Raw genomic sequence first — 25,880 nt, 5'->3', positions numbered from 1 at the left:
ACAATCTTTTTACTAAGTCAAGGATTGTAACTTTTGTTAAGTGAAGTCAAGTTGTATAAAAATTGCAGTTGCACATTTTCCCATGTTGACCTACATTCCTGTGAAATTTTATATGTGTTTGTGCCATACTTTCGCAGCTACATTTGACACAAGATTTTGTATACCATATGCTTTTTAATTCAAGGGCCATAACTCTTTTTAGTCAAAGTGAATTATAACAGAAAACGCTGGTGAAGGACAGCCAGAATTATGAGATGACCGAAGGCTTCAATTCATGGACGTTTAAAGGCAAAACCATCATTTCAAATTTTTTTATACATATACTCATCATTACTTTCAGACAGGCAATACTAGGAAAATGACCATGTCTGAATAATAATGCAAACTGCAATAAAATAAGTAAACCACTGCATTTTTGTATTTGTATTCATGATTTGACAGCAAATATAAGAGCATTAGCTTTTATAATCATAACCTAAACAAATTGTAATAAAGCGCTGCAGTATTTTTTTCTTAGTCAAACTGACAAGTTGGCAGTATTAAAAATAATCAGGTAGCAAAACTGTGAATAAATACATTGTTAAAACCTTTTTCATTGTCACAAATACCTCATGCACATCCTAACATACATTGTAATCAAATAACATGACAAACATTTTACAATATATAACATTGAACATAACACTGCTGTCCGACACTGTGTTACTCAAAAGGCAACACTTTGTGTTATATTACCATTCTTTTTCCAGCAAACAAGAACTTTCATTTTGTCATATCCTGAAGCTCTTTCATGTCCTGTAGCTCTTTCATTTTTTTTAAATTATTTTACACTAAACAGTCACATTCTCAAAACCTGAATCTATTTTTGAAGTTTGTCCATATGGTAGTGTATGGTTTGTCAATGATAATTTGGTCTTCCACCCAGGCATTCCACTTGCCCTTTGGCACCATTGTGTTCATAATGAAAGGGTGGTAACAGATGAGCCTGAAGGTCACGGCACCAAAGCCCGACATCGCCCAGTAGTACACGATGCCCTGTGGAAGAAAGTAGAGTTGTCATTTTTTTGTAGAATTTTACGTGGCATCATTTTACAATCATTAAGGGACAAAATACATTTCCCCTTTGTCCATTTTTAGACTTGAACGCTAGCTCAAGACTTTTGTAATAGACCACAAAAATTCAACTGAGTCCATGTGGAGTTGAAAATCATACTAGAATGTACCATTTCTATGAAAATCAATTCATGAAACGTACCTGGAATAATGTTTGATTTACAAAATAAGTTCATTTGTAATTAAAAGTTAATTTATTTTGTAAAGAATTACTCTTGATTAAATGTTTTTACAGCTTTAAAGATGCACTCTTACTCCCAAATAAGATTTACCAAAATTATATGAATAAATGTTAAAAACAATGATTCTAATGAAGGATACCTAGTTTAATTTGAAAGAAAGGTGCAGAAACCACGGTATTTTTACCTTTTGAGCCTATCTAAGTAAATCTTTTAGCATTCACCAATCATTTAATACTTTTGCATTTTCAGCTATTAAATACACGGTTACAATCTTGTAATCAGTAATTCATGTTTTTCACAAATGCATTATTTAGTATGTAGTTAAAGGTTTATCACTCAATATTTATTTTTGTTATTCATGTATATGTATTTATTTTGAATAAGAGTGTCACTTTAGGATGAAAAGCTAGAACAAAACATTTCATTTGATACTGCTTTCACCGGACCACATTGATTTCAGTTAATCAACTCGTAAGTGTCGTCTTTACAGAATGTCACATAAATTTAAAATACAACCGTGTGTGAAATATTCCTCAGGGTTAAGGAATCATTCAGCACCCTACACACAGATTAAGGGATTGATCCATTTTTTTCCAGTGTTCATGCTTATGCTGTAAGAAACACAGACGGGAGGGTATGGGAGCAGATTATCAGTACCATAAATGACTGGGTATTAGACGCAGTTTTTTCCCTCAGATTTTGATGTAAAAAAATGCATGCGTCTAATAACCACGTCATATTGATCGAGTATATACGGGTTAAAACGGCAGTTGAAGATCGGGATACAGTATATCGATAGACGTTTATAATTTAAAAAAAATATTGTACGATTAAAATTATTCAATATTATTTTGAATATAACAATAATTAAACATGCATATTAAAAAGCAAAGTTGGGCACTGTCAAAATATTTTTTGTCAGTCATGCGATAAGGTGTAATTCTCGACAGGTTATCGTTTACGATATTCCGTCAGAAAGAAATCTTACTAATTGTCATAAAAGGTACTTTTCAGTGCCATCCAGAAACAAATTGTCACACTCAGTACTTTTCAGTGCCTATCCTAACATGAAATGAATAAAAATGAAAAATATTTTGCATTATCATTGTATGGTTTTAAAGATAACCATCACCATTTTCACGATTATTTTTTTTCGTCACTGTCAACAAACATGGTGGCCGAAATTGGCAGACGATTTTGACATTTTTTCTATGCGTCCTTTAATCCAAAACATAGATTAAAAGTTTTTTTCTCAGATTTTTCACAGATTTTTTCGTCTGCGTCTTATACCCCCTATAGTCTTATACCCAGTCATTTACGGTACATAAATCACACTTCATAGAAAATTTGCAAGATGAAAATTTTAGGCTGAAGAATAAAAAAAATTTGAATCTTGACCAAAGCTTTATTTTTACATCTTCTATGAGAGAATGTGTTATAAAAAAAGACATAGATGATTTTTAACATCTTAATGTTATATGGTAAAATGAGTTGAGATTGACATTTCACTGAAGTATTTTTCTGATATTGGGGCCTGGTTATTTCATGGACTATTACACCTTCATCTATACTTACTGAACTTAGATTCCAACAAACAAACATCATAAACATACTCCATGTTGTTATGAAAGATTGTATAATCATGAACGGTAGTCTTTGGACTAAATGTGCATAGTTTGAGGCCCTCAGTTTTGGAGTGAGCAGTCCTGAAATCTGAAATTATTGACAGTCATTGTAGAACAAGTACAAGATATATTTATATTCAGTAATAACTTAATTAAGCAAAATGATAAATTTTTTAAAACTGCCTATAATCTAAACTTTAAAACTTAGAACGGTATCACAGTCATTCATATAATCTGTGGTACTGTCATTCTATTTATTACACAAGAGACGTTTGATGCATGGACCGAAATGACAGCTGATTTGTCATTGACATTGGGTGCGTTTGAGGAACTTTTAAGGTTATGACCATTCAAAGTGTGAAGAAACTAGGTACAGTTTATAATCATGTTCAGATGATGACTGACATTTTCAGATAAACGTGTATCCTCTTAGCAGCATGGAATAAGTACATATGAGGAGATTTTAATAATGTAATGACCAATATGACATGTTAGCTTGACCTTTGACCTCAAAATCTATATGGGTCATCAACTGGTCACCACAAACCTAAATATCAAATTTGAGGGCCATGGGTGCAGGCATTGTCAAGTTATCAGAAAGACAAGCTTTTTGCGCTGAAGGTCACTGTGACCTTGACCTTTGACCTGATGACCCCTTATATTAATAGTGGTCATCTATTGGTCAGGCCCAACCTCCAAATACGTTTGAGGGCCATGGGTGCAGGAATTGTTGAGTTATCATTCAGACAACCTTTTCACATTCAAGGTCATTGTGACCTTGACCTTTGACCTCAAATCCAAAGGGGTCATCTACCAGTCACCACAAACCTAAATATCAAATTTGAGGGCCATGGGTTCAGGCATTGTCAAGTTATCAGAAAGACAAGCTTTTTGCGTTCAAGGGCACTGTGACCTTGACCTTTGACCTGAAAACCCCTTATAGCAATAGGGGTCATCAATTGGTCAGGCCCAACCTCCAAATAAGTTTGAGGGCCATTGGTGCAGGCATTGTTGAGTTATCACTATGACAACATTTCACATTCAAAGTCACTCTGACCTTGACCTTTGACCTGATGAACCCTTGAATCAAAAGAGGTTATCTACTGGTCAGGCCCAGCCTCCATGTAATGTTTGATGACCATAGGTCCAGGCATTTTTGAGATATCACTCGGGGAAGCTTTGTCAACCTTTTAGCGTTAAAGGTCACTGTTAAATTGACCTTTGATCCAAAGACCCCTAAAATCAATAGAGGCCATCTACTGGTCAGGCCGATGGACCGACGGACAGACCGACATGTGTAAAGCAATATACCCCTTCTTCTTTGAAGGGGGCATAATAAAAAAGAGGCCCTTATGGGCCTATGCTCTACTGGCATGGCTCTTGTGTGTCATTTTCAAACCAGAGCATGTATGTATGGGAAATAGGCAACAAACATTTAGTTCATTTGGGACATTTTGTGTTTGGGTTAGCTGAAAACATTGCACATTCAACATCTGAGGACAGAAAATGTTGTAGATTAGTTGAAATCTAAGGCAAAGTACACGGCTATTGACAAATCTATCGCTTTACTTCATGTTAGCCGTAAATAATTCATCTTATCTTATTTTAAGCAAATATTATGTATTTTATAGTTTTCAGCGTGTATTGTTTAACTTCTAGTTATTTCAAAGGTAACAAGAGCTGTCACAGAGACAGCGCGCTCCACTATTCCGCCGCTTTTCAGTGTAAGAATTGAAAAGTTTTGGCCGAACATGCATGGATTACTGTTAGATTAGATTTCAATGCAATTCATGATGTGCTGAGATAGTAACATAAATGTGGTTACATGGAAAATTTTAACCAGATTTTTTAAGTCTAATAATAAAGGGCAATTATTTGCAAAATACAGTTATATATCTTGGTTACGGTATTCAATTACGTTGAGTGGTTGAATACCATTCTATAAAGTCTCAATTCAATACATCGAGTAGTTGCTTAGAAATTAACCAGAATTTCTATATCGAATAATAAAGGGCAATTATTTGCATTAAATGAAACTAGAGTTATCTTTTATGGTTAATTAAGTAGGTTGGATGGTTGAGTACCATTGTATCAAGTCTCAATGCAATACATCAAGTAGTTGCTTTGATATAAAAAATAATGTGTGCTTGCACACAAAACCATAACCAGAATTTCTAAGTCGATTAATAAAGGGCAATTATTTGCATTAAATGCAAAGTAGATTATCTTACTTGGTTAATTAATTAGGTTGGATGGTTGAGTACCAATGTATCAAGTCTCAATGCAATAACTCAAGTAATTGCTGAGATATTAACCTATGTGTGCTTGCACGCAAAACCTTAACCAGAATTTCAAAGTCGAATAATAAAGGCCTATTATTTGCATTAAATGCAAAGTAGAGTTATCTAACCTGGTTAATTAAGTAGGTTGGATGGTCGAGTACCATTGTATCAAGTCTCAATGCAATACCTCAACTAGTTGCTGAGATATTAACCAATGTGTGCTTGCACGCAAAACCTTAACCAGAATTTCTAAGTTAAATAATAAAGGCCTATTATTTGCATTAAATGCAAACTAGAGTTATCTAACTTGGTTAATTGAGTAGGTTGGATGGTTGAGTACCATTGTATCAAGTCTCAATGGAATACCTCAAGTAGTTGCTGAGATATTAACCTATGTGTGCTTGCACGCAAAACCGTAACCAGAATTTCTAAGTCAAATAATAAAGACCTATTATTGGCATTAAATGCAAAGTAGTGTTATCAAACTTGGTTAATTAAGTAGGTTGGATGGTTGAGTACCATTGTATAAAGTCTCAATGCAATACCTCAAGTAGTTGCTGAGATATTAACCTATGTGTGCTTGCACGCAAAACCTTAACCAAGGGGTGACGCCGACGCTTGGGTGAGTAGTATAGCTCTCCATATTCTTCGAATAGTCAAGCTTAAAATGAACTAAAACCAAATTGATAAAGTACACGGACATTTTAGGATGATAAAGTACACGGTCATTTTAATTTATGTTTGAAAGTAGAGTGTGGTTTACAAACTAATAGTTATATAAGCATTTTCTATTCGTGAAGTCAGAATGTATAGTGTTTAGTTTTTATTTAAGTTGTATCAATAAATTTTGCATTATAACGCACACCTAAATAACTAAATATTTAGCAATCATATTTAATGAGGAGTTGAAAGATAGTCTATGGGATAAATTAAGAGAAAGTCTGCCATTATAAGTTCGATTACTTTTAAATATGCAGATCAATACAGAATCATACATACACTTCTTCAAAAATCAGATAGTTTTACTTATAAATTATAATCTGGACTGACGGCGAATAAAACATCTCTGTAGTTAGGGGCCCGTTTGTGGTGATTATAAATTTCACGAATGTTCCTATTTTGATGTGATATAAAACAATAAAATAGGCACATCACAATTAGTTTATATATATTTCCACATTTAAAGCATATTGTTCATACCTTTCAGGTAACGCTGAATCTTTTATTTGGTTCAGTCTGAACAAATATTATCTGATCTACATCAGTAAAACTGCGGTCGTTCGAACAATACAGACAGGAACTCATTGTTAAGATGGAGGCTCGGCGTTAGATGGGAAACAGTAAGGAGGAATGAGAGCACACTATATTACCAACTTACAGGCTAGGACTAAGACTTGAACATCTAGATAAGAGCTGAGCATGGAACATTAGAATGCTCTAGACTAAAGGCTGAAATGTGATTACAAAATAATTGTGTTTCAAAGCTTGCTGAATTATATAAGATACATGCAGTTAAGAGTTTATAGGACATCAATGGGAAAATGACAACAATGCATCTCTAAACCTTGTGAAAATGTTTTATGCTTAATCCGTTTTCATACTTATTTTACACAGCATTTTTTCAGAACTGTAAGACAGACAAACATTTTGAAAGAGCACCATTTGGTAACAGTATGTTTTGCTATTTATCTTAATAAAATGTTAAACTCATAAAAAAAAAACATTATTTTAACTCGGCAACATACTGGAATGCACTTCTAACTAGACCATTGTGATCTTTCAATGTGTCCTGATTAGGTGTGTTTCGCCTTTACGTGCCTGCTGAGTCCAGATTTGAACTGGAATGCTGAGCGACACTGTAGACATTTGTGACGTGTCATTCCCCTGTGTCTAGTAGAAATCTGGTCACTGAGATTGGTCGTGTCACCCAATTTTAACCCACACACATCACATGTTAGCTTCAATTGGCCGCTTTCGAGTCTTTCGTGTATCTCCAAGTCTTGCAAGAGCAGTTTTCCCACAATATTTGCAAACGTGCAACTTTGTCACGCTGTTACTGCTGCACCTATAAAAAAATACATGTACTGTCACAAGTTAGCGAAAAATGCTGGCAAAGTCAGTACTTGAATATAATTTATAAAAAACACTATATTACTGCCACGCAATGAGTGTTTGATCGTGTAATCAGCATCATAAAACTAAACGACCCTGTCTACTGAAACACGGACCACATTATTATGTGAAAAACGCAACCCCTAAAAAACGTTGAAAACACAGTCAGAAGAAGGCAAATCTTAACCTCTACACGAGGGGAGTCATAATAAAAGTATAACTGTTAGTATACTCTTATTTCTCTGCGAAAAAAATAAAGCTAAAAACTAACCTGTGTTTGTGAAAACACTTTCCAGCAAAACGATGGCAATTGACCAGAACGCCTTCTATCGTGGTCTACTAGATGTTGTTGTTTTTTATTTTGAAATGCCATTCCGCATTCTTTGCTTAAAGTCAGAGTCTTCATATTCTTAAATGAAAGTACAAGAACACTTTTCTTTCTCAAAATTGACAAAATGAAGAGTTATTAAGCAGTTATGTGTTACTGTTTACCATGAATACAAACAAGTTTTACGTATACGAAACGAAAAAGAAGTGGAACACCCTTTACAAAAACTTCAAGCCCTTTATATGTCAATTGCGAATATATTGTTAAAATACGGGACTGAATTTTAGTGTGATTATACATGTTTCCATGATTCAAGAAAATGAGCCAATCATTTAGGCGACTCCGTCGATATAACTGTTAAAACGCGTTCATTCTTCCATTGCCACTCCATTACAATGCGTCTTTTCAAACATGCAGCAATGTTCAATAAAGAATTTGAAGAATAGAAATAATAAATAAATTTATAATAACTCGTTTTAGCACCAGTCAGTGAAATAATGAGTATATACACTGAAGGTTATAAACGACCGTGTACTTTATCAAACCTAAAATGTCTGTATACTTTATCAATTTGGTTTTAGTTCATTTTCGCCTTTGAAATAACTATAAGAAGATAAACAATACACGCTGAAAACTTTAAAATACATAATATTTGCTTAAAATAAGATTTGTGTATGAATTATTTACGGCTAACACGCAGTAAAGTGATAGATTTGTCAAAAGCCGTGTACTTTGCCTTAGATTTCAACTCTGAGAAATCAGTTGGTCAAGATTTTCAGGAAAACTTTAGAATATTAGAGAAAGTTCTTTATTACCGTGGATAGAGCTCTTAAATGCGGGGTTTATGGTCTTTATTTCACAAAAATTATCCAACTATTAAGAAAGTTATCTTTAAAAACCTTACCTGAATCGAGACTTGTTGACATTTGTTGCCGTGCACTTTACCAAATAAGTCACGTGGGTTCTCCACCGTGCTAGTGGTTTCAGACAAAAAGATTTTCAAACATTTCCCTATATAATTACCAAACCTTTGATACCCCGGGTGTGGCCAATAATGACCCCGGGGTCATAATTTGAATAAACTTTCACAAGCAATTGTGTTCAGATGGATGCACGAATGACAGACACTTCTAGTCTTTGGCCAATAGAGCTAAAAAAATCAACCAACTGTAATTTTTATCCCTTTTTAACAAAGCCAAGGGAGAGTACAACCTAAAACCAACCATTCGCAGCTCCTCGGCCATTTTTATCGAAAACAACCTCGGATGTATTTGGACGGTTTACATACTCAAAAAGTGGCACGTTTAAGTCTGCTGCAAGTAGATCGCATAGTAATTTCATTTATCGGTTAAACTTTATGACTTAACTCTTGGGAATCTTAATTATGTTTGCAATAATACACTTTGCTGGCAATCAATTTAAACTTAGATCAATAAATACAACTCTAAATCACTACATTTAATAAATGATATAATTCAAAAAATTACGAACTACTTCAAAATGTTGTACCGGCATACATCCGAGGTTGTTTTCGATAAAAATGGCCGATGAGTTCTGAATGAAAACCAACTGCACAACCAAAAATCAAGTTGTCTCCCTTTAGTCCTAGACATGGCTATAGACTTGGCTTATCTAACTACTGTTCAAGTTTCATTGAGATACAATCAAAACTGAAGACTGTATCGTGTTCACAAGCAATTGGTTACAGACGCACTGACGCACACACGGAAGCACATACAATGTACACATTACCATCGCATAAGCTCTTCTGGCCTTTGGCTAGTAGAGCTAAAAATCATTCTTTAAGGTTATGGTTCTCTTGTGTTTTAATGTCTGTCATAATCCAGATCAAATAAATTACAAAAATATCAAGTTTAAGTTTCACTTAACCTCATTCTTTTCAACATTAAAAATTCACTTCTTTTAATTAAATCTAAAATATCTCAATTCCACAGAATGAAATCCTATGGACCTATCATCAACAAATACTCACAAAGAGAGGGAGCAGAAATGATATTGCCATGACAACAGGAAGAATGTGGTAGGGGTCCAGTAAAGCAAGGTTTTGGAACCACAGAATGCCATTGACTTCCAAGCCCTCGATTGGCGTTATACCTGCCACTGAAACAAGAACACAATCAACTTTTTTCATTGTGTTGAAACAGGTGTACAGAAAAAAAATCAGACTTTCAACAATTACTTGTGACAAGGAACAAATTATGTATATTTTATTTATGTACAAGAAGTTTTGTGTTATTGATACAACTGATCCTCACTATATTTAAAGAAGCGGAAGCGGCTCTGTTAGTAAAATACCAAGAAATACCATGAATATTCAACCGGAGTGGTGGTGTAGAGACAACAATGATGCATACATAGCAAGAGAAAACAAGAGATGTTTGTCAAACATTATGCCCCCCCTGAGCGCCATGTTGTCAGGATTATATGGACAATTGAATGAAATATGCATGGACCGAAATGACAGCTGATTTGTTGCTGTTTTAAGATTATGACCGTTAAAGTGTGAGGATAAAGTGTGTTATGACCGTCATGACCTTTGACTCTATGAACTCAAAAGCCAGAGTCATCAGCTGGTCACCAGAAACCTAAATGTCAAGTTTTAGGGCCATGGGTGCAGGCATTGTCAATCTATCACAAGACAAGTTTTTTTCGTTCAAAGTCACTGTGACCTTGACCTTTGACCCGATGACCCCTTAAATCATAAGGGGTTATCTACAAGTCAGATGCAACTCCAAGTCAAGTTTGAAGACCATGGGTTCAGGCATTGTTGAGTTATCACTCGGACAACCTTTTACCATTCAAGATCACTGTGACCTTGACCTTTGGCTCTATGAATCCTAAAATCAATAAGGGTGATCTACTGGTCAGGCTTAACATCCATGTCAAGTTTAATGATCATAGGTTCAGGCATTGTTGAGATATCAGTGGGGGAAGATTTGTTAACTTTTTTGCTTTAAAGGTTACTGTGACCTTGACCTTGGCCTGATGACCCCCAAAGTCGATAGGGGTCATCTACTGGGCAGGCCCAACCTTCATGTCAAGTTTGATGACCATAGGTCCAAGAATTGTCGAGTTTGCTTTCACTGTGACCTTGACCTTTGACCCCTAAAATCAATAGGGGTCATCTACTGGTCAGGCCCAACCTCCATGTCAAGTTTGAGGGCCATGGGTGCAGGCATTGTTGAGTTATCACTTGGGCAACCTTTTATCATTCAAGGTCACTGTGACCTTAACCTTTGGCCCAATGACCCCTAAAATTAATAGGGACAATCTTCTGGCCAGGCTCAACCTCCAAATCAAGTTTGAGGGCCATGGGTGCAGCCATTGTCAAGTTATCACTCGGATAACCTTTAACCATTCCAGGTCACTGTGACCTTGACCTTTGGCCCAATGACCCCTTAAATCAATAGGGACCATCTTCTGGCCAGGCCCAACCTCCAAGTCAAGTTTGAGGGCCATGGGTGTAGGCATTGTCGAGTTATCACTCGGACAACCTTTTACCATTCCAGGTCACTGTGACCTTGACCTTTGGCCAGATGACCCCCAAAAACCATAGGGGTCATCTCCTGGTCAGGCCAATTCTCCAAGTCAAGTTTGAGGGCCATGGGTGCAGGCATTGTTGAGTTATCAATCGGACAACCTTTTACCATTCAAGGTCACTGTGACCTTGACCTTTGGCCCAATGTCCCCCAAAAACAATAGGGGTCATCTACTGGTCAGGCCCAGCCTCCAAGTCAAGTTTGAGGGCCTTGGGTGCAGGCATTGTTGAGTTATCACTCGAACAACCTTTTACCATTCAAGGTCACTGTGACCTTGACCTTTGACCCATTGAGCCCAAAAAACATTAGGGGACAGCTACTGGTCAGGCCCAACCTCCAAGTCAAGTTTGAGGGCCATGGGTGCAGGCATTGTCACGTTATCACTCGGACAACCTTTTACCATTCAAGGTCACTGTGACCTTGACCTTTGGCCTGATGACCCCCCAAAACAATAGGGGTCATCTACTGGTCAGGCCCAACCTCCATGTCAAGTTTGAGGGCCATGGGTGCAGGCATTGTTGAGTTATCACTCGGATAAGCTTTAAAATTATTTTACCATTTAAGGTCACGGTGACCTTGACCTTTGACCCGATGACCCCCAAAATCAATAGGGGTCATCTACTGGTCAGGCCCAACCTTCATGTGAAGTTTGATGACCATACGTCTAGGAATTGTCGAGTTATCACTCGGACAAGCTTTGGTCTACCGACGGACCGACCGACCGACCGACCGACCGACATACCGACATGCCTGTGCACCCATGGCCCTCTTCGAAGGGGGGCATAATTAGAAGACTGATTTTATTCAGACAAACAAATCAACATTTAATAATATTTATTTTTTTATTTTAACTCAGACCTTGGAAAAATGTACTTGGTTGGTAATATGCAAATTAGCAAAGGCTTCGTGTGGATTGAGAGTTTACTGTATATAAAGACACCTTCAGGGTCAAACATGCTTTTCTCTGAAGGGATCTGTTGCGTCATTGACGTCACATGTTACAAATGGTGGCAGTGGTGAGATAAAGACAACTGCCAGATGGGAGTTGCCATACCCATGAGTTTCCCAGGCCTAGACCCAGAATGAGTCTTCTCAGAGGGTAAAGTAATGTAATGGTCCGCTGTAGGTGGATGTGCGTTCATGGTATATCAATACATTATAGACGGAGGTACGTCCATAGTAAGGATGTTTACTTGGTTGGTAATATGCAAAGCCCTGGCTCCGTGTGGATTGAGAGTTTACTGTATATAAAGACCAGTGGACCCCTTCAGGGTCAAGCATGCTTTTCTTTGAAGGGATCTGCTGGCCTTGTTGGTCTCGCATGTTACACAAGAATAATTCATTGAAATATATTTAATTTAAGGCCATTTGAAAGGAACAACATGAGTTTTGTTAAAATATGCCATGACAAAAAACTATGGAAAAAGGGTTAAGTTAAATTGTTGTAAATCTCAAAGAAACTTCGGTGCGAATCCCTATCAATTTCAAAATAATTGTAGCGCATGAACTTCTTAATTTTTTTTGGCATTTATTATCAATGATTTTTTCATTAATAGCACATAAGTCTGAATGTCAAAAATTACACTCAGCGGCTCATTACAACAGTCATACAGATCACAGCGTATTTCATAAAATACACAAGTTGGGTAAGAAATGTAGTTACCAATTTCAAAGCCTATATACTAAGTTGCAAGAAAAATGAGACGTTACTACCAAATTAAACAAACAATATCACAGCCGCTGGCACACGGGAATGGTTAAATCTTGATTTGTGGAATTTAGGAGTAAGATGATACAGAAATGGCAGGTGCACCACAGCCTATGCTGACCAGCATTCCAATGTAGTTTCATGATGTACCGGTATGTGCAATACTTCTGGTGCTACAATCTATTCAAGATTTTTCAGACAATCTTTTACTAATTCATGGGCCTTAACTCTTGTTAGACCGAGTAAAGTGTAAAATATTTAGAACATGCAAATATTTCCATGCTGACCAACACTCTTATGAAGTTTAAGATGTGTAGGCGCAAAACTGTTGGAAACTACTTTTGACACTATTTTTTCAGACAACTTTGTCAATGACGGACAAAATACGTACACACTTTCCAATGCTAAACAACATTCCTGTCAAGTTTTTTGAATGTATGTGCAATTAATTTTGAGATGCCTATGACACAAATTTTTAAGACTTTTTTTAACTCCTTGTTAGCCCGAGTGAAATGGGACAGAAATGGTTGATGCACAACAGCCCATTCTGACTATTTTTCATTCTATTTTTACTAAGTCAAAGACAATACCCCTGAAAGTCAATCTGGTAAGTTATCCCTAATAAAATGTAACAGAAATGGCAGGTGCACAATTAAAAGCAAATTCTAAACAATACCCCAACATAGATTCTAGCGATTAAGTGCAATACTTATGGAGCTATATATAACACAAAATTCTAATGAAGTGAGGCATTGTGACATGATAAAACAAGGGCAGCTCCTATACATTCCCCTCATATATTTATCGTGGGATATAATGAGAAATCTAGTATGGTACCTTGAAAAATACATCAAAAATTCAGATCAGAACTTTACCATTTACAACGCGCCTAATGCCAAGCATGCTGCCGATGGCTAGGGAGAAGCCGATCCAGACAGGCATGGGCAACATCGAGTACAATAAAAGCCGAGGTATCTCACACTTGTTCTGCCGCTTCAGCACTTTTTTCTGTCTCTCCAACTGTAAAGAGAAAACATCTCTGTATAATCTTTTCTGTAAGTTATGGTAATACAACCTAGAAAACAGTTTAATTTATCTGTAAACTGTGCCGAAGTCCTTGAAAACAGTATAAACAGCTGTACAAATATACTAGGGATGCAAACATATGTTCTAATATTTGATCGAATGTTTAGTATTCGAACCACAGCGAATATTTGACGTGTTTTTTGTTGAATATACTTTTGCCAACAACTATGTTGTTGTGTATAAAATTTGTTTGTCATTTAAGTTTACAACAAATTGCCCTTAATGCCAGTGGCATGAACTATACACTATATACACGTCATATGCCAATTAGAGACATATTTTCGGAAACTATAAACAGTCCCTGTAATTTTACAATAACTGGCTAGTGAAATCAAACAAATTTCAATTATTTTCAGTATGTACACTAAAATGACCAAGGGCTAACAAGGATCAGCCTTCTGCTATAAACTGTTCAGTGTTTTGATATAATGTTTGTGCTTTAAAATGTGACTGTAAAGTACAGTGTGTAAAGATATATATCCTTTATTGTTGTTTAATTAAAATTAGCCAAAATCCATGTTTGTTTTTGATTTATTATTTTACTAATTCCCGATTTAGTGCAGTTTTCTATAATTATATTTAGTAAAGGAGCATCTGAGATCGAGGCTGCAAGTCCTACAGAACAACCCTCCAGTAGGATATAACATCATCCACCTTAGAATTTATGATCTTCACCGATTACTTAAACTAATTGTTTACAAAAATGAATGCAGTGGAATAGAAAGTTTTTGTTTTATCAAAATGAATCTTCTTTTTTTTCGGGATTTTTTTTTCTGGAAATGAGGAATTTCAGCGGCAAATTTATGGAAAAAATACCAAATGTTCAAATTTCAATTTTGCCATTTGTTTGCATCCCTAAAATATACCCTAAAAACAGTTTGAACTTGTCTGTAAGCTTTATGCCAATATACCCCAGAGAACATCTTTTAAGCTGTACAAATATACCAAAGAAAACATCTCAGTATGAAATTTTAAGATAAACAGGATTCTCATTAATTTATTTATCATAATGTATGTTATATACTAAGGGCTATTTATCAGACAAAGTCCAATCAGGGGCAATTGTTATATTCTGTGACAATTACTTTAAATTCATCTGTTCTTAGTTTAAAGACAACATCTTAAAGATGTGCACTAAAAATCATGTTATCAGGAAAAAAACATCGTTGCCTAGACATGTTTTGGTTTAACATTGATCACAAAATGTGACCGTGACCTCTGACATGAGAACACAAATGTCAGGTGCAAATAGAGCTTGGAAATGTTACGAGTTTACATTGAACAAGGTCATTGCAACCTAGAGCTTTGACTACTTACTTCAAAATCGATAGGGTAATGACTAACCTGCCTACCAAATTTAAGGTTTCTGGGCTGTAGCATTCTTCAATTATGGATGACTTATCTGCCTACCAAGTTTTGCTTTCTTTAGATCTTGATTAAAACTGTGAGGATGGACAGACAGACAGGCATATGGTTGGATTTCTTTATGTCGCACAGTGGAAAAAAAAGGATTAATTTTTTTTTTGAGATTGCTGCTAAATATAATTCCAGTATGAAGTCAAATGTTCATGTCATGTCATAATAATACCTCATTAGACACATATCTCTCATTGTTATGCCATGCAGTAGGTTATTTCTAATTGTTAAGGCCATGTTATAGCTAATACCTCATAAGACACATCTCTCATTTTTTATGCCATGCAGTAGGTTATTTCTAATTGTTCAGGCCATGTAATAGCTAGTACCTCATTAGACATAAAACTCTCGTTGTTCATGCCATGCAATATATAACACCTCAAAGGAAAACATCTCTTATTGTTCATGCCAAGCATTGTTTTAACATATAATACCTCATTGACGCATATATTTCATTGTTCATACCATGCAATATATAATACCTCATTAGACATACATATATATCATTGTTTATCCCTTGCAATAGGTAATACCTAATTGACACATATCTCTCATTGTTCACCTTGCAATAGGTATTGCCTCATTGACATATCTATTGTTCAAACCTTGCAATAGGTATTGCCTCATTGACATATATATTGTTCAAACCTTGCAATAGGTATTGCCTCATTGACATATATATTGTTCAAACCTTGCAATAGGTATTGCCTCATTGACATATCTATTGTTCATACCTTACAATAGGTAATACCTCATTTGACACATATCTCTAATTGTTCATGCCATGTAATAGGTAATACCTCATTAATCAAATATCTCTCCTTGAAGAGCTGTGTTGCATCTGGATATCTGCTCTTAAATTCCTTCGTCTTGAAATACTTCTTTACAGAGTCCACATTGCTCCCTGCATGAATCTTCTTGTTTACTACTGATAATCTGGCATTATACCGAAGAATTAGATACTGTGTACAGTATGTATTTATGAATCGAATAGGTAAAATTCCCAGTGCTGTAAAAGAAACAAAAATGAAAAATGAACAAATGTACATGGTATCAAATCATATCCAACCTAAATGAAGAAAAAAAAACCTGCAATTTAATTATTGGCAGAAAATGACAGAACATAGGTACTTAAATTTCTGTAAACAAAAAAGTGTGAGAAACAATAAAGCTGGTCATTTGCCGATTGATCAGAACTTTGTTAAAGTTAACAAGCAAAAGGGTTCTTTATTTTATTGCTATTTTTTTTAAGCAAAAACATTTTTTCTGCAGATGACTCAGTAAATCCTATAACTGATCCTTCACATCAATCTATTTCTGCAATAGTTTTGAGCTTTAAAAGCATGTCACCAATTTTTAATTAATGTGAATAAAGAATCAACTAAATACCTTTTGAGAAGACCAGTTCTGAGGTATTTTCAATATAAAACTTTTCCTTGCATGATCAAGTTATCTCAATTTTTTCTTAGTTACATGTACCTTTATTGAAAATAAGTTCTTCTAAATATTAATCTTAACATTTTTAATAAAAAAAAAAATTCTCAGAATGCTAGGGTAAAGAGATGATTTTTTACTTTGCTTACTAAAAGTTACCAAAATGGACCGTTTACATTGAAATCAAATTATCAAGCTTAAGTTTTTAACAGTAGCTTTGTTTTGGTAACCATATTAACAAAACAGCAGGAAATTTGATAAAATAAAGCGTTTGCATTATCACATTTAATGAGCACATAAAGTAAGGATTCAGTCTTGTTATCCAAATGCCTTATGATGATGATTGCTCCAGATAGATTGTGATCAGAAATGATTCAAACATTTACCTATAACGTACCTATGACAGCACACCAGTTGAATCCAGTGAAGTCATATATAAAATGAAGATACTTGGACATAAATTCTACCAAACTGAAGAAGGCATTAAATCCAGCATCCACTTGTATACTTGGGTCAATGCCCGTTGTGTTTGGCAAAGACCCTGCTGCAGAAGACACTGTATTTTCTCCAAGCTGTTCAGTTTCTAGGCCGACACTATTGTTTGAGTTTGTGTTCAGCAGCCTGTGTTGCGATAATTGATTTAAATCTATTCCTAAGCAGGTATGACGAGCCACAACCCTTCGTTTGATGCATGTTCGCTGTTTGCTTGAATTAAAATCAACCTGAAAAAGTAAGTGAAATATGCATCAAATTCATTACTAGTATATGCACTGGTGCTAACAGCTGATAATTATCAATCCTGAAAAAGCAATATTAAGGATTCATGTCAAAAGCAGGATAAAGGGGCTTAGATCTCTTTCAAATTATTTCAAAGTAATTTATATTCATATCAAGGTATTTCCTTCTGTTTTTATTGCAAATGTTCAAGGAAAACAAGGAAAAAAGCAATCATCAGAATTGTACGAAAGTCTGAAGTTAATTGAAGCTTTCATCCTGTTTTCAGGAATAATCATGAACTTTAGAACGCCTGTATAAGGTAAATGTTCTTGCTTTACATGTAATTGTCTCAGATCATGTAGGTAATTGATTTGGAAATTGATAAAGAATGGCTTGAGCTTTGAATTACAAACACAAATGTAGTACCTGTGGTCAATTTGGCTATGCCTATTTAAGTATAAGAGACTGTTCATTTTTCAACCTCATTTGTGGCCCATTAGGTAATAGGAGCAATGCAAGCAGATATATCAACAGACATACCTGAACAAATATCATGAGAGTTATGTGACTTTACAAGTCTGTATTGTCAAAATGTACAAGTGTATCAAAGTTAATACTAGAATATCTTACTACAATTTGCAAATGAAGCATTTCAAGGTTTTGAAGCATTGAGTAATTGAGACTTTTGCTCCAACCAAAACCACAAAATTTAAATCAAGCACATTATTTATGGCCAGTCAATTGACTTCATTTATCAAAGAAACAGCGACTGCCACTGAGATTTGGCTATCTTGGAACTTATTAACCCAAAAAGTTTTCATACATGTGCAGTTTTCATTGGTTTCAGATCAACAGCCAAATATATCTCAGCTTATGATAACGCTAGAAAGAAACATGCAGTGATAAAAAACTCTTTGAAGAGCCCGACAGCACAAATTGACTGTTTCTTTGGTGCAAAATTGTGTTGTGTTCGTGCTTAGTTTAACTGATTAACAAGCACTTTGTGATAAGTTATTTGCAAACAGTAGTTACAGTTTTCAAATTATGGCCAACAAATATTTTGATGGCATGGTTGAGACTAGAATGACTAACCATGGACACTGCTGTTTGTGGTCCTGTAAGAACAGCCAGGCCACGGAGATGAATCCTAGAATGGTAGGTCGCTCTGTTCCAAGCACAAGAATGTCGCAATACCAGTCCCAAAGAAAGCATTTTCACAGCGTGTTGTCTTTACACTACGACTGAAGCTGAAAATACATACAAGTTAGTATACTGTAATATTATGGAAATATCATAGTACCAGAGACCAGACATCGCGAAAGTTCAGAAAAGTGTCAGTCATTCGGACCAACAGCCTCCTCTGATTTTTTGTCAGGACAAAAGAAAATTTTCCGGTCTGAAAATTTGTGTTTGAAAACTTGCTTTTTAAAAGTCTTTGTTGCTAGTCTTTTACATCGACGAGGAATAAAAAGGTATAAAGCTATAACCAGTAATTTATGCCAGGTTTTGCTCCGAAATAAACTTTTAATGGCGCCTTTTTTGACACTCACACTTAATTGTAATTATAATTTTGATTGGTCGAGATTTTGGCAATGTCTATTTATGTGTATTTTTTGGACCGTACCCAAACTGATTTTAATCAAATAACAAGTTCCAAAGGATAAGATTTTTGTTTGGAACATTCGGAACTATTCTTTAAAACATTCCAATGTTCATGACTTAAGTTTATCATTTTAGTGTTTCAAAACATTGCATGATATATATACACAGTAATAAAACTTATTTGGAAATGTATTGCAAAGGGAGGCAAATAAAGCATGGTGAATTAGTGCGGAACACATTCCGACATCTACACTATGAAAACAACATCGGACATGTGAACAAATGGTATTCTGACAATATCATTGATAAAACGTGCATCTAGTCCACTAAACAAAATATATTTACTTTTAAGCAGTGTTTGATAATTGATAAAGATTAAATCTGTAAGTCAGATGGACTGACTTCAATGCAAATTTAACCAACAGAGGCCAAAATTTACCTGTCATACACTGTATGACCAATGGTTTTCGCAATGTCTGAGAGTCTATTACACTCTTGAGAGATACAATCCAGGAGACATTTTGTCCTAATTAGAAGATAGTGGGCCCCATTACAAGATGGTGATTAAAAATGAACATTGAGATGTAAAAGTTTTCAATTGTTCGTCACATAGGAAACATTTAATAACAAGTGATGTCTGTGATGTATAATTCCTATCTTGAACAGGCTGTTCAAATGATAATCATGGGTTGAAATCATGTCACCCATATGTCCGGTATTTACATGTCCATGTATGCAAATGTAAAACAAAGAGCCGGTCCTTCGCAGCACATTTACTAAATAAAACACATTTTATCACTAATGCTTGATTTACCTCATTCACAAACCTCTTTTGTACACTGAAAAGAACAACATTTTGTGCCCTATTCTGGGAAGAATTGTAACAAAACTGTGAAGTGTGTCAATGACCTTGCAAAGTAAATATATCCACTATCCTGGATGTACCAATCACCAGCGTAATAGCAAACGACCCAAAGGGTTTTATGCCAGGTTATGTGCAAGCTTCTTTTAATTTCATTCATATTTAAGACAAGAGCTGTCACAGAGACAGCGCGCTCCACTATTCCGCCGCTTTTTAGTGCAAGGATTGAAAAGTTTTGGTGAAAGTTGCCTTTTCAGAAACATGCATGGATCACTGTTAGATTAGATTTCAATGCAATTCATGATGTGCTGAGATATTAACATAAATGTGGTTACATGCAAAATTTTAACCAGAATTTTTAAGTCTAATAATAAAGGGCCATTATTTGCAAAATACAGTTATCTAACTTGGTTATACAATTAGGTTGGGTGGTTGAATACCATTGTATAAAGTCTCATGCAATATGCAATACATCAAGTAGTTGCTGAGATATTATCCTATGTGTACTATCATGCAAGTCCTTTACCAGAATTTCTAAGTCACATAATAACGGGGCAAAAATTATATAATATGAAAGATAGTGTTTTCTCCCACCTCAGATAAGTACATCCAATAATTTAACCATGCTAGAAATTCTTATCTTGCCCACGGGCGAAGATAAAATGCCCGTAAAAAGGAACTCCTTTTTAATGGTCACCACATAGTAATAATTACCTCCCTTGTTGAAGACAGTTGTCTGTAGCATCATAGAAAGAATGTCTTGTGGCAATATTTAGAATGCTAATTAACTATTTCTCGCTTCAAATGTCACCATAAAAAAGTTTTCACGCATATTTCGAGAAATAATGCTCCACTTTCCTCCGAACTATTTAAAGACCGATTTGACTAGTAACATAATCTAAATCACTGCGAGAATATCCATGACAACCACAAATTATCAAATATCCATACGCATTTATTTTCACTACGCACAAAAGAGTTCCAGCAAAAAAAACATTTTATCACAATTTTGTTTAACTGAGGTGGGAGAAAAAGCATCTACCATAGCCGCTAGTGAAGATAGGTTCATCCCGACCCTCGCGCAGGGTGTTTTGCGGAAACTCCGTAAACCTCGTTTCCGCAAAACACCTTACGCTCGGGTCGGGATGAACCTATCTTGCACTCTCGGTCATGGAAGATACTTATAATCTTACTTGATTAAATAAGAAGGTTATATGGTTGGGAGCCTGTGTGTAAAGTTTCAATGCAATACATGATGTATTCGCTGGGGTATTGACTTTAAAGTGGTTACATTCAAAACCTTAACCAGAATTTCTATGTAGGGTTCCCACTGGAGATCGCCATTGTCGCCATTTGCGACAAAATTGCAAAAGTGGCAACAACTTTTCAAATTTGGCGAATTTATGGAGACAACGATAGTGCCCATGTGGCCTGCATGATAATCAAGTCTGTCATAAATCAAGTGCATCTGCTGGTGCGTCAACAAATCCGATAATTAGCAAGCAGTCACGGCCCAGTCAACACCTCGCTAAATTATTGCAGAATTTTATTGCTTTAACAGATTAACAATGACATCCTTCAAACACCATGTCTCTTATGCAGGGTTCTCAATAAGTTTCGGTTTAACCGTCTCAAATAGTAAAGTAACCGACCAGCTTCTAGTTAAAATTCATTTAGTTTTACAAATTTGAACCGGCCCAATTGCCATTTGAACCGTCCATTTTGGCCGGCAACTGGTTCTTATTGAGAACACTGCTTATGAGCAAACAATTTTAAGATTTATCTCAACAGCTTTGTTGTTGTGTAATTAACAAGTTAGTTTTAAAAATGCAAATCAAAGACTTTTAGGTTGTCGTAATGACGTTTACGCGCTAAAAATAGATTTGCTTACGGTTTTGTTGCATTTTGTAATTGCCATAAATGGTGCATTTTAGGGGTTTAAAAAGAGTCAAAAAGATGAACAGAAGTCATTGGGTATGCTTACAAATAAATAGAACTACATCCCATTTGATAAGGCTTCCAATAAGTTGGCTGGAGTAAAGAGTTAAAACACTATTTTATTAGGACAGTATGGCCTTAGTTTGACAATATATATATTTCTTTTGAGTTTATACTTATTTCCAATTTATCTCATAATTTTATAATTGTATTTTTTAATTCTATGACACTATTGTAAGCAGGCATAAGACTGAAATCAACATATTGATGTATTTGTCGCATTTTTTTGCATTATTTTTTTTATTTATATACTTGTCCATATAGTTTGTCAATAGAATAACAATTTGCTAATATCTACGACAATGTGCTAATTAAATGCAATTTAAGCTCTGAACCCCCACAAGGACGCTGCCGTGGACCCGTAAGGGGGCCTTTCGCGGCCCCCTTAACCCCCCGCGCAAAAAGTGGCGACAACTTTTTAGAACCCAGGGGGTACCCTGGATTGTATGGTTGTCTTTGAGTACCATTGAATAAAGTCTCAATGCAATACATCAAGTAGTTGCAGAGATATTAACCTTTGTGTTCTTACATGCAACAATTGAATTTCTAAGTCAAATAATAAAGGCCCATAATTTTCAATATATTAAAAGTGTTATCTTACTTCATTAACTTAGTAGGTTAGATAGTTGGGAATCCATATCAAAATTTTCAATGCAATACATGATGTATTTGCTGAGATATTGACTTAACTGTGGTTACATGAAAAACCTTAACCAGAATTTCTAAGTCAAATAATAAAGGCCTATTATTTTGCATTAAATGCAAACTAAAGTTATCGAACTTGGTTATTAAGTAGGTTGGATGGTTGAGTACCATTGTATCAAGTCTCAATGCAATACCTCAAGTTGTTGCTGAGATATTATATTAACCTATGTGTGCTTGCATGCAAAACCTTAACCAAGGTGTGACGCCAACGCCGACGCTTGGGTGAGTAGCATAGCTCTCCTTATTCTTTGAATAGTCAAGCTCAAAAATCATTTTGCCATCAGTAACAGTATATTTTTTAAACCAGGGATCACCATTATTGATTTCTAGGTGGCTTTTTTTTAGTTTTTAGAATTTTTCAGTTACCTATTACTGTTGGAATCATGGGAAATGAGGCTAATGCATTAAACTTCCATTCAGTAAGCAGGGTTCGAATTTAGACTCGCATACTCGCAAAATGCGAGCGACATTTGGAAATTGCGAGTGACTTTTATTCAAGCTCGCAAAATTCTGCGAGTGGCTTTTTCTAGACCACAAAATGTTAAAAGGAAAGTAGAATAAACATGAACTTAATTCCGCTATGTAGTCGAGTGTAAACAGTGGCATGTTTACACTACCGGTATAAAGAAGACAGTACGGAGTCACGCTCTAGTAGGTTTTCAAAAATAGAACAAATACGGAAAAGGCCGAGTTTTATCTCGAATCTTTCGGGGATGCTCTGAGGCGTGCATAATACAAAGTAAATACGAATGACGTAATCACCTAGCTCAATCATTGGCTAAATTTAGCGCTTTTGCGCACTATATGTAAACCCCATCATCCTGTCAAAATGAATAGACTTCGTTGATCGATATATTTCATGGTCCAAAGTATCCACACCACATTTATTGTTGCTTTTTTATTTTAAATCTATTATTTTATTGTTTTTAATGCTTATAGACTTAATGAAATCTGTAGCGTGCTTGTCGAATGGGTATTAAATTACCCGATGGCGAGGGTAGTAAATATACAAAGTGAACAATGTCAAATTATTGGACAGCTTTGTTATCAAAAAGCTGCCAGCATCAGACGAGTCTTTCCATACCCCCAAAATAAAATAAGCCATCAACAAGTTCTAGTAGTCGAGTCACTCAAGATTGATACTTCTTAATATTCATAATATGTCTTAGGTGTTAATTTCTACTTTAATTAGACAATATTATAAGGGAATAAAGCAAATAATAAAATTGCAAGTTGATTTGTCATTTTGCGAGTTGCCTCAAAATGCACTCGCAAAATTTTGCGAGTGCTCCTCAAAGTTAAATTCGAACCCTGGTAAGCTACAATTAATAAGTCAGCATGGCTGGCAGTTCTGGCCATAGGAATGTATTATACCCTGCAAAAATAAAGTGTAAATTTATATAAATAATCCCAATTTTTTGAGGAGCATAGACCCCTTAACATTTATCAAAGGTAGCAGTATACACTTGTGCCATTCATGAATATATGCCGATAGGTTTGTTGAATAAAAGGTTTAAAAGCATGTTGAACATCATATGAATCATGCTAATATTTACCCCCTTTTTGCAAAAACGACGCCATTTCACCCCTATCAAAGGGCAGTGCCACCATTCTCTTAAAAGTGGAAAAACCACTGAAATTTAATACTGGCTTCTGTTTTCAACAGTGACAAGTCCAAGGTTATGTTGAGTAGCACTGTTGCTAAAAAGCGCATGTGCAGAGGTGACTTATATGACGTAATCAACATGATAGATGCCGACTGTCAAAATTTGTTTTGTGAATTACTCAAGATGTATTCATTAATTGTTACATACATGTATGATAATCAAAAGTGTGACAAAAAAATTTTTCAATGAATTTGATGTATTTAATGAATGTGTTATTTCCCCTTGGGAACATATATTTATTGAAGGATTCACATTCACATATACCGATATATATTGTAAACAAAGGACATCAGATATGCTCTTCAGGAACTCAATATTTGGATCATTTGGATTACACCAGTAATCGGTAACCACTGGCAATTCGTATATTTGGGGATAGCCCTAGACCATGACTACTCTACCTCATGTCTGGAGTGAATATTCCAATGTATTTGAGAAAAAATAGTTTTGTTTGTTAATGGATTTCATTTGTATTAAATATATTTTCCCTGGCTTGTCTCTAGTTCAGGATGACTGTGATTGTGAATGTGAGTGAAAAGTGAAGTGGATACCACAGTTACTTGGTATTGGGACTGCATTTTTTGGCCAGTTGATTGGTCCCTAGGGTGATCTCTTGGACTGAGAATCATAAAAAAAATGTGTTTTAGTACTCTATGATACACATACTAAACAAATAATCAACTTTTGGTCATTTATTTTTACATATTAAATATTCTACAATTTCATACAATCTTTATCATTCACGTTATCAAGTTATGAAGGTTAGCAGATTTCGGATTGAGACATGTGTGGAAACGAGCTCAGATCTACAAGAATACGACAAAAAGTAGATTATTAGTTTATTATAGGTATCATAGAATACTAAAACACATTTTTATGATTCTCAGTCCAAGAGATGACCCTAGAGACCAATCGCTCGACTGGTCCAAATACCAAGTAACTGTGGTGGATACGTACATTTTCATAACCAGGAACAGAATGTCACTCTCTAAGAGGTAATGATTTGGTATTAATAACTCATTTTGAGAAGCTGATGTCAAATTGTTGAGAAAATCGCTTCTATTTAGAATAATAAATTCCAAGATTACTGATATAACTATTTCACATTCGGCGAAGGACAGGTCGCAGCCATTTTTTCATCAGGATCACGAAATGTTTGCAATAATAAACACGGTAGCACAAAACACTTCTTCATAAAACTCTACGCAGTGGTTATTTGCCCTTTCATAAATACTGGAAAGTGGTCAATCGTAACAACTTGGCCATCTCCGGCAAGATCTGGTCCATTTTGTTGGATAATGGTCTTCGTGTTCCGATTGGTTAGTGGTGAGGGACCCCTTTTATAATCGGAAATTTGTATTTTTTAATATTTTTTATAAAAACTTAAATTTTTAAAAAGAAATTTCACCGGGCAAAAGATTATGCATAGGTCTAAAATTCAGAATAATAAAATACATAATAAATGTTAATCTTCAGAAGGAAT

The 25,880-nt window shown here is 35.3% G+C and overlaps 1 protein-coding gene across 2 annotated transcripts; it reads right to left on the bottom strand.

The window, feature by feature from the left end:
• Nucleotides 1-410: 410 nt before the first annotated feature.
• On the bottom strand, nucleotides 411-25,567 carry LOC128224638 (uncharacterized). Of its 2 annotated transcripts, none has more exons than XM_052934572.1 (8): nucleotides 25,486-25,567; nucleotides 18,656-18,810; nucleotides 17,244-17,568; nucleotides 16,213-16,421; nucleotides 13,786-13,930; nucleotides 9,636-9,763; nucleotides 2,871-3,008; nucleotides 411-1,035 (listed from the first exon to the last, which is right to left on the bottom strand). In XM_052934572.1, exons 2-8 carry the CDS (start codon nucleotides 18,773-18,775, stop codon nucleotides 847-849), a joined length of 1,254 nt encoding a protein of 417 aa, XP_052790532.1. In that variant the 5' UTR covers nucleotides 18,776-18,810; nucleotides 25,486-25,567; the 3' UTR covers nucleotides 411-846. The 2 variants fall into 2 exon arrangements, with proteins under 2 accessions (XP_052790532.1, XP_052790525.1); XM_052934565.1 differs by having other exon boundaries at nucleotides 25,355-25,537.
• Nucleotides 25,568-25,880: the final 313 nt, after the last annotated feature.

This window comes from Mya arenaria, chromosome 2 (assembly GCF_026914265.1).
Source record: "Mya arenaria isolate MELC-2E11 chromosome 2, ASM2691426v1".
NCBI lineage: Eukaryota > Metazoa > Mollusca > Bivalvia > Myida > Myidae > Mya > Mya arenaria.
The sequence above is the reverse complement of the archived record's forward strand: the minus strand, read 5'-3'. Positions and strand labels throughout refer to the sequence as shown.

Bases quoted from the DNA above. Each gene is read 5' to 3' on its own strand.
- LOC128224638 (XM_052934572.1), bottom strand. From the start codon at position 18,775: ATGCTTTCTTTGGGACTGGTATTGCGACATTCTTGTGCTTGGAACAGA. The intron at 9,764-13,785 runs GTAAAGTTCTGA...TTCTTGTTTCAG, and splicing joins CATTAGGCGCGTTGTAAATG to TGGCAGGTATAACGCCAATC. The intron at 1,036-2,870 runs GTAAGTATAGAT...TTTCTTCCACAG, and splicing joins TTTGTTGGAATCTAAGTTCA to GGCATCGTGTACTACTGGGC.